Genomic DNA, 9,776 nt, shown 5'->3' with positions numbered 1-9,776 from the left:
CGCCATCTTGTACTTCTCTATGTTGTCTGCACTCCTATCCAGGTATAGGCGTCTGAAGCAATCTTTCTTCTCTTTAAGCGCCTTCTGGACATCATCATTCCACCACCAGGTATCCTTATCTTCGCTTCTCCTTCCCCTGGACACTCCAAACTCCTCTGAGGCCACCTTACGAATGCAAGTCGCCATCTTCATCCACACATTGTCCGCATCCCCTCCTTCCTCCCAAGGGCCCTCCTTAAATACCCTCTCCTTGAACACCTGAGCTACCTCCCCCTTGAGCTTCCACCACTTCGTTCTAGCGACCTTGGCACACTTATCCCGCTGGACACGAATCCGAAAGCGGAAGTCAGCAACCACCAGCTTATGCTGGGGTACAACACTCTCCCCAGGTATCACCTTACAGTCTAGGCACGCACGCCTATCTTCTCTTCTCGAGAGGATGAAATCAATCTGGCTAGAGTGTTGGCCACTACTAAAAGTCACCAGATGTGATTCTCTCTTTCTAAAGAGGGTGTTAGCTACAATCATGTTGTAGGCTAGAGCAAAGCTTAAGACATCTTCTCCTTCTTGATTCCTGATGCCATAGCCAAAGCCCCCATGCGCCCCTTCAAAACCTGTGTTAGATGTACCCACGTGGCCATTGAGGTCTCCTCCTATGAAGAGCTTCTCACCAATCGGTACACTCCTAACCATGTCTTCCAAGCCTTCCCAGAACTCCCTCTTGGTGTTCTCATTGTGGCCTACTTGCGGGGCATATGCGCTGATAACATTGAGAACCAAGTCCTCAGCTACCAGCTTGACCAGGATAATCCGGTCCCCACGTCTCCTGACGTCTACTACTTCATACTTGAGGCTCTTGTTGATCAAGATGCCTACGCCATTTCTGTTTGCAGCCGTCCCCGTGTACCACAGCTTGAAGCCGGTATCCTCCACCTCCTTCGCCTTCTGTCCTCTCCATTTGGTTTCTTGGACGCAAAGGATATCAACACCTCTCCTCACTGCTGCATCAACTAGCTCCCGAAGCTTCCCTGTCAGAGACCCTATGTTCCAGCTACCTAAGCGAATCCTCCTAGGCTCGGCTAGCTTCCTTACCCTTCGCACTCGTCGAGTCAAATGCGAAGACCCTTGCTCATTTTCCACTACATCCGGGCGCCGATGTAGCGCGCCACTAAGAATGCGACGACCCGATCCTCGCTCACTTGCCAGCGTATCCGGATCAAGATACGGCGCGCCACTTGGGGGGTGACGGCCCGGCCCTTGCCCATTTTCCACCACACCCGGGTTCCGATGTGGCGCGTCGCTGAGAGGGTTACGCCCCAACGAAAATCTTTTGGGTTTCATCTCCATAAGAGTGGCTGAGTTTTTACGTTGGCTCGCCAAGCCTATCACAACCCTCCTCCTTTACCCGGACTTGGGACCGGCTATGTTGAGACAACATAGGCATGCTGTAAATAGTAAATTAGAAACAAATGGTAGAACAATTTTAGAAAGAAACTTTTCCGAGCCATCAGACCACATCACACCAGAACCCGCTAAACCCTGGGTTCACTCCCGCCGTCAACGCCGTGCTGCCTACTCGCTTGCTCCTGGCTCAGTCTCGTTCATCGCCGCCACTGTCAGCGACGACGTCCCCTCTCACCCTCGAGGCCGCGTGGAATTGACCGAAGACGCCGAAATTTTCAGCCGGCGAAGAATAGCAAACCCGCTAAATTTTTCTTAAAGCAAAAGATACATGGCAGTGCCCTAGCCACGTCGGGCCCAACATCAATGTCAACCAAAAAAATACTCCAGTCTCCACCAAGCCGGCGGGGGGCGGATTCGTAACTTCCGCTGGCCAGGCAAGGCCTGCCGGCAGCGCAGGACCCAAACGGCGCCTCGCGCAACGTGCCCACCTGTCAGATTCCAGAACAGGGCAACGAGCAGCCGCCTTCTTTTTCTTTTCTTTTGCCGAAAAGCCCCTCGAAGAATTCCCCCGTTCGCACGCACGGTGGAGAAACCGCAACGCGCTTGCCCAGAGCTGTGCCCGTGCCGCCGCTATGAATGTTCCGCCGCACCTCCAGCTGCCCGCATTTTACTAGTCCTCCTCCAACCCCTCCCCCTCCCCATCCTCCCAGCGGCTGCGGCGAAGGCGACAAGGAGCCGCCGAGGCGACCGTTGCCCCGTTGTCGCCTCCAGCTACCCCCACCCACCTGCCCGCCCGCACGCCACGCAGCCGCCGCCCGCCGGCCACCGGATTCGCCGCTCCCCCCTTTCCCTTTCAGGTGGGTGGATCCGTCGTCGGTTCCTCTCTTTGGTGCCCCACTCGTCTCCTCCGGGTTCGCTCCTTGCCTCATTTGCGTCTGGCCGCGATCTGAGTTGCGCAGGACGCTGGTTCTGAGGAAAAAGAGTTGATCTTTGGCAGGGGCTGGATTCAGCCGGGCGTCGGCGGCTGTTCTTGGCGCCGTCGCGCCGCGGCTCGGAGTTCGCCAGAGGGCAACGCTGCGTTCTTTGCCGGATTTGACCCGGGGAATTCGCTGCCTTTTAAAAGTCCCAGCACCGGCCTGGATTAGATTTGGTCAGAGGCGACTCTGACGCGAGGGGAATTCTTGCCGTTTCTTGATCTCAGCCGGGTCAGGGGACTCCGACTGGCTACCCGAACGTGAGGAAGGCGAGGAGGTCCTCTACTCTACTCTAGTCCTCCCTGCCACAACCAATTCGCGTTGCTTCAGCCCAGTCTGATCAAGGTCCAAGGGAGTCCAGTTCTTGGAACTGCCGTCGTAGCAAAGAGGGCGGACAGTTGGAGTTGCAGTTGTGCCGTCTCACCACATTTGGATCAAAAAGCTTCGGGGGCCTTCTGAGGGAGGAGGAGAAGGATGGGGATCATGTCGCGGCGGGTGCTGCCGGCGTGCAGCAGCCTCTGCTACTTCTGCCCCTCGCTGCGGGCGAGGTCACGGCAGCCCGTCAAGCGCTACAAGAAGATCATCTCGGAGATCTACCAGCTGCCCGCGGTATGGCCAATCCCTGCCTGCTAGCATTCCAATTTTCTAGTCATGGTAGTGTGGTTCTGCATGATGGGTGTGTTGCATTCAAATGTGTGGGAGTTTGCTAATTGAACTTTGCAATGCTGCCTCAGGATGGAGAACCGAATGACAGAAGGATCGGGAAACTCTGCGATTACGTCTCGAGAAATCCAACCCGCATACCAAAGGTAACACATTCGGCATCCTCCCTGCTTTTCTTACTATATCGTGTGGCCTCTAATAATTGTCACTGGATCACTACACATTGAAATGATGCTTAGCTAGTTGCCTGTTAAGGATTTTATAGCTATGTTTTGAAGATGGAACTGAATGAATGGCAGACTTCGTAAAAGCGGAATTAATTTTACTCTTATTTTCCTGAACAGATCACAGAGTATCTTGAGCAGAGATGCTATAAAGAACTGAGACATGATAATTTCACCCTGGCCAAAGTTGTTCCATGCATATATAGGAAACTTCTGCGTTCATGCAAGGAGCATACGTAAGTGCAAATATTGTTTATTCATTGACGCATTTGTGACTAATCTTGGCTAACAGACCGGTTTCTTATTCAGACCATTGCTGGCCACAAGCACATTGTGTATTGTTCGCACTCTTCTAGATCAGAAATCAAGTGATGATTTGCAGATCCTGGGCTGTCTATTGCTTGTTGACTTTCTCGATGGACAGGTTATTAACGTAACACGTACCAACTTAGATTTAATTTATTTTCTAGGTACTTGCCATCTGCTTATTTTTAAATTGAATGTTTATATAGGTTGACAGCACGCATATGTTCAGTTTAGAAGGCATGATACCAAAACTATGCAAAATTGCTCAAGAACTAAGGGAAGATGACAAAGGGATCCGCCTTCGATCTGCTGCACTCCAAGCTCTTGCTTCAATGGTAAGACAATCTATTGCTTAATTGTTCTGATGAGAAAGGCAAGACTGTCGTATGTTTGCCAGTCAAGGCTTATATTTTACAATTGTGTTAAACCAGGAATAATCATGTCGAACAAATGAACTAATTACCATTTGCATCTACTCCCTCCGTCCGGAAATACTTGTCATCAAAATGGATAAAAGGGGATGTATCTAGACGTATTTTAGTTCTAGATACATCTCTTTTTATCCATTTTGATGACAAGTATTTTCGGACGGAGGGAGTATTATACAATTTCACATGCTTCATAAATATGAACTTTTGTACCTCAACTATATGTTTTCAAGGTTTTCAACAGATAACGAGACATTATTATATAGGCTCTATATCCATCTTTCACTTTCGGTGGAACAAATACAATTTTTGTGCATCGTGCTGATATCGTGCAATGCTATGTTCTGTCATAGTAGTACTGTACTTTGTAACAAAATGTAAAGATAAAATAATAATTCATGCTTATGTTTCTGCATTACCGGTCCTTCCCAGCAAGTACGGTCATAGGAGTAGGAGTGATTAAACTGGGAAAATTTATTTTATATCACAGTCTGACTGTTCGACCACTTGTAACCTTTACTTTCTCTGCATTACTGATTCTTCCCAGGAAGTAATATCACAGGAGTAGAAGTGATTAAGTGTAGAAAATATATTTTCTATTGCATTTTGACTGTTTGACCACCTGTAATCAGGTCGAATACATGGGTGACCACTCGCATATCTCAATGGAACTTGATGAAGTAAGTCCTTATTGCCTTTTATTTTATGCACGCTGGATACTTTCTTTGTTATTTTTATTTCCTGTATGGATTCCTTATGTAGTAGAATTGTAGAAATAGGATCATCGATTAGTGGAAAGAGATATAATTATAATCAAAGTTCAGCGAATTCCGAAATAGCATGTCTACCATACTTAATACAGTAAGAGTACACTAATTTTAATTCGAAGTGAACCAGAAACAACCATTCATGAAGCAAAATGTTAACATAGATGTTTCAGCTCAAATAGCATCTCAGACTGGCTATCTAATTAATTTCCAATTCATTCTTGAACCCAGGTTGTCTCAGTGATAATAAGCTGTTATGAGGCTAATCAAACTCTCTCAATAAAAGAGGTCGTCAGATTTCAAGATGATGATGATTTGACAATGTTGGCAGTATCTGGGCAAAATAATGCCAAAGTGGCAGCTGATACAATGTGAGATCTTCTGCTCATTAACATTTTTAGATAGTAATGCGCATTTTTTTATCTCTTTAATAATTTTATGTGTTAGCAGGGCTGCATCTGAGAATCCAGCACACTGGGCAAGGGTTTGCTTGCGTAACATGGCCAATATTGCAAAGGAGGCAACAACAGTGCGGCGTATTCTTGATCCTCTGTTTCGCCTTTTCGATAGCCACAATTACTGGTCTCCTGAAAGTGGGGTTTCCCTTTCTGTTCTACAAGAAATGCAAACACTGATGGACAAATCAGGTGCAGCAATTTTCTCCCATGTAATTTCTTCGCTTGTTTTTCCCTTTCAGTGTTGCTTTTCAGTTGGAAGCATTGAGAGAGATTGAATACTCCGTTGAATCTTGTTTTTATAATTGCAGGGCAAAATGGCCATTTGCTGCTATCTTTTACTATAAAGCACATTGATCATAAAAGTGTTGCCAAGATGCCCGCCAAGCAAATAAGCATTGTAAAAGTTGCTTCTCATCTTGCGAAGCAGGCAAAGTCGCATGCATCGGTAACAATAGCGAGTGCAATCAGCGATTTAGTAAAACACTTGCGAAAATGTATGTACCGTGCTGTTGAAGCATCAAATGCTCAAGCTGATATTGACAAGTGGAACAGTGAACTTTATGTGGCCTTGGAGGAGTGTCTGGTGCAATTGACAGAGAAGGTTGTTGTAATCTTTCGGCACTTCATTACATAACTATTTTCCTGCTTTAGCGTATAAATCTGTAAGAAAAGTTTTTTGTTGTGCTGATTAGGTTGGGGATGTTGGTCCTATTCTTGACATGGTCAGTGTAATGCTTGAGAATCTCTCGTACACTGCCAACATCGCCAGGACAACAATGTCATCTGTTTACCGCACAGCACAAATAGCAGCTTATGTGTACAAGTCATCATACAACCAGAAAGTAAGTTTTTGATATTTCCACTACTGTAGAGAAATTATTTAGAAGTAGGACATCAATATTAATTGGCATTTCCTTGTACATGACTCAGGCATTTCCAGAAGCTTTGTATCACCAGCTTCTCTTAGCAATGATGCACCCAGACAATAAGACAAGGATTGGCTCACACCGTGTTTTATCCACCATTGTCGCGCCTTCGTTGTTATGCCCATGGTCAGCCATAGGTTTTCCTGTCCCAATGAAGGTCAATGGGTCGCAGAGTGTGCTTTTGTTGGCATTGTCAGCTTTCTCTTCTGAGACCATAATGGATGAACTGCAGTCTAAAAGTAGGATCAAGGAATCCTTGCAGGAAAACGAGAAACCAGAAGCTGTGGTAAGTGCTGAGAATGGATATGCACATACAGAACCAAATACAAGGCAGTCTTCAGGGAACCCATATTTCAACGATCGTCTTTCCACTTTTAAAGATGTATGAAGTCCAGCTAGTATTATTAGTATTTTACTATTTTTTACCTTGGGAGTTTTTGACCATACAACTGATACATCTTATTTTCCTTACATCTGTGAGCAGAACTCAAAGTTAATGAAGTTGAACAATGGCCAACTTGTTCTTCTTCTTTCATCTATTTGGAGTCAAGCATCCCTCGAAGATAACTCACCTTCAAATTTTGAGGCAATGGGCCATACTTACAATGTTGCTTTATTGTGTTCGAAAGCAAAAGTAAGTCGAGCTTCGTACAATATATTCTTGCTACCCACTATTGAAGAAGACCATATCTCAAATAGAGGAATTTGTTCCTACCCCCTTGTGGACTATTACCACATTCTAGAGCTGTTGTCAGTTAGCGCTTTGAGATCCTCATTTTAAACCTCGGTAATACCAATTGTACAGTGCTCCCATGTCTAAAACAGGGTCAATGTGGTCTATATTAGTTCATTTGTAATGCATAACAACTAACATGCATTCCAATGGATTAGTAGGTAAATATGGATTGGTCCATCACAGAGAGCATCCAATGGATTAGTAGGTAAATATGGATTGGTCCATCACAGAGAGCATCCAATGGATTAGTAGGTAAATATGGATTGGTCCATCACAGAGAGCACAGTGCTGCATAGTGTAGAGACATAAAATATGTGAATCTTCAAGATAGATAGTAAGGTTATAGCCTGTCCGAGGCTACTTATGATGACCTTGAAATGATTTCAGATTTATAAGGCTATTGCTTTGTTCTGAAACCGCTGGAATGATCACATCACACAGTTGGAATCCATTGAGTCACTTTAACCAGTATTTTGCACACCATTTGAATTTGTTCTGAAGGCACTGGAATGATCGCGGCACACAGTTGGAATCCATCGAGTCATTTCAACCAGTATTTTGCACACCATTTGAATTTATCTACAAGATATAACTTTTGTATATTTTATTGATGTTGGAAGCATGAAACTTACTTTAAATTCTTAGAATATTGAACCAGAGATACCATCATGTTATGTACTGTTTAATTGACCAGTTAAGTTTTATGACAGACCTCCAGTCATGTGGCACTAGTTCGATGTTTCCAGTTGGCCTTTTCTCTCAGGAGGTTGTCTCTGAACCAAGATAGTAAGTTGCTGCAACATTGCCTCTCAAACCAAACAGTTGTTCCCTTTTTATTTTTCTATTAAAAAACAAAAGATAATGTCCTCCATATTCGTATGCAACATATTTATAACAGTATAGCAGTTGAATTCACGGCTTGATCTCATATTTTTCTTTTTCCACTGTAAATGAAGATGTTGTGCAACCATCTCGGAGAAGGTGTTTGTATACAATGGCATCAGCAATGCTTATTTTTTCAGCAAAAGTTGCTGATATTCCTCAGATAACCCATCTTGTCAAAGCCGCAGTGCCAGAGGAAATGGTTTGTTGATATCCACCATGTGAATATTTCATTTGGATGGTCTACCCGCAATCACACATAGGTCTGTAATTAGTATGAGCTATAATGTGCTTTGTTAATTTTGCAGGTTGATCCTCATCTTTGCCTGATTGATGACTGCAGACTCACTGTTACTTCTGCACAATCTTCGAACAGTGAAATGCTTTACGGTTCTGAGGAAGATGAAAGTGATGCACAAGTTTTTCTTTCAGCTGTAAATAAGGACGATACACAGTTAAAAGACAATGTGATATCCCACTTCAAGAGAAAATTTGAAAATTCACCAGAGGTGTGTAGATTTAGATTTACTTGACCGCTCTATTTCTGTGATTTAGCTAGCTGTTCAGAATCAAGAACATAACTGATAATCTTACAAATTGCAGAAGTTTGATGGGATAGAAGAACAGCTTCTTCAAGAGTTCTCCCTAGATGATTCATTTCCTCTTGGTGCTCCACTATTCATGGAGACGCCACACTCTTGTTCAATGTACGCTGAAAAGGACGATCACTGTTTTGATGAGGTCTGTACTGATCGTTTACAAATACTTGATTCTGAGTTATTATGATTTGGTAGTGCTGTTATTTCCTAACTTTTTGGCTACATGTCTTCTGACTTCAGGATGTTATTCCTTGTGAGATGGATGATGACGATGACATCGTCTTTGAACATAGTGGATCGCAGTCTGACAGGAAAACATCAGGATCTATGGCTTCATCCGATGTTCTAAACGTGAATCAACTGATGGAATCCGTATGTATCAATCTCTAAAACAATGGCACCTGAAAACCCCTCTGTTCTCTTATAAACGTGCAGCCTCCTCATCTGTTTGTACTTGAACTACTTGCTGCCAGGTCCATGAGACAGCAAGGCAAGTTGCTAACATTCCAGTCTCCACCAATCCTGTGTCCTATGACCAAATGAAGAGCCAATGTGAATCCCTAGTAATGGAAAAGCAGCAGAAGATGTCTGTTCTCATGAGCTTCAAGCACTCAAGAACCGATTCGCGTAGCTCAATCGGGGAAAACGGACCGGAAACAAATGAGGCACGTGTCCTCCTGTCAGACGTTCTTAACCTTAAGCTAAATCCAGGCATCTTGTCAGTTTCTTAAACTTGATATTTCTGAAATCATGACTGACGTCTCATTGCATTTTGCAGTCATCTGCTCAATCTGAACCTGAGTCACATTTGACAAGAAAGGACTACATGCGGCGCAACGATTCGACATCCAGCGATGACCGCTCCTTCAGGTTGCCACCTGCAAGCCCGTACGACAAGTTCTTGAAGGCAGCTGGACGGTAGATCCGTGCAATGGTGTGGAACCTGACAAACTGGTTTCCAAATCTGTATACAGAACTGTTTGCAAATTAACATGTCTTTTAAGTTGATTCTTTCTGCTGTTTTTTTGTTCTCTTTCTGGGTTTTCTATTCTTTGAGTGTACAAATTTTCGACAAGGTGTACAAATTTCTGTTACCGTTGTAGGGTCCCAGAATAAATGGAAAGTGTAGTGTCTGAGTGTATGTACTTTTTGCGGGCCAGAAAAGAAAATGACCACATTGTTGTCATATATTTTTTGATGTTTTTAATCTGTGCTTCTTGTCTGATTTTTATATTTATCATTGGTACCTGATTAATCTGCATCACTATGATTAGTCACCATCTGACTAGAAATACTATCCACGAGAGGAGGGGGGTAGCAGTTGGAAAAGAAAAAGCTTGCAAAATGAAACTGCCATATGCCTTAGATATTGAGTCCAGTAATTGAGGAAGTATAAGAACAACTCAAGC

The 9,776-nt window shown here is 44.1% G+C and overlaps 1 protein-coding gene across 5 annotated transcripts; it reads left to right on the top strand.

Moving 5' to 3' along the window:
* Positions 1–2,006: 2,006 nt before the first annotated feature.
* On the top strand, positions 2,007–9,557 carry LOC123062859 (protein SEMI-ROLLED LEAF 2). 5 transcript variants are annotated; one of them, XM_044486537.1, is made up of 20 exons: positions 2,012–2,315; positions 2,402–2,987; positions 3,113–3,187; positions 3,386–3,501; positions 3,575–3,689; positions 3,778–3,906; positions 4,632–4,679; positions 4,998–5,137; positions 5,217–5,413; positions 5,533–5,825; positions 5,917–6,066; positions 6,155–6,532; positions 6,635–6,784; positions 7,597–7,672; positions 7,843–7,970; positions 8,077–8,277; positions 8,372–8,509; positions 8,608–8,739; positions 8,841–9,032; positions 9,146–9,557. In XM_044486537.1, the coding sequence occupies exons 2-20, from the start codon at positions 2,853–2,855 to the stop codon at positions 9,287–9,289; spliced, it is 2,937 nt and encodes a 978-aa protein (XP_044342472.1). In that variant the 5' UTR covers positions 2,012–2,315; positions 2,402–2,852; the 3' UTR covers positions 9,290–9,557. The 5 variants fall into 5 exon arrangements, with proteins under 5 accessions (XP_044342478.1, XP_044342472.1, XP_044342471.1 ...); XM_044486539.1 differs by having other exon boundaries at positions 2,013–2,261; XM_044486538.1 differs by having other exon boundaries at positions 2,013–2,261; positions 2,364–2,987.
* Positions 9,558–9,776: the final 219 nt, after the last annotated feature.

Source organism: Triticum aestivum, chromosome 3A, assembly GCF_018294505.1.
Source record: "Triticum aestivum cultivar Chinese Spring chromosome 3A, IWGSC CS RefSeq v2.1, whole genome shotgun sequence".
NCBI classification, from domain to species: Eukaryota; Viridiplantae; Streptophyta; class Magnoliopsida; order Poales; family Poaceae; genus Triticum; species Triticum aestivum.
This window is presented reverse-complemented; position numbering and strand designations above follow the sequence as displayed.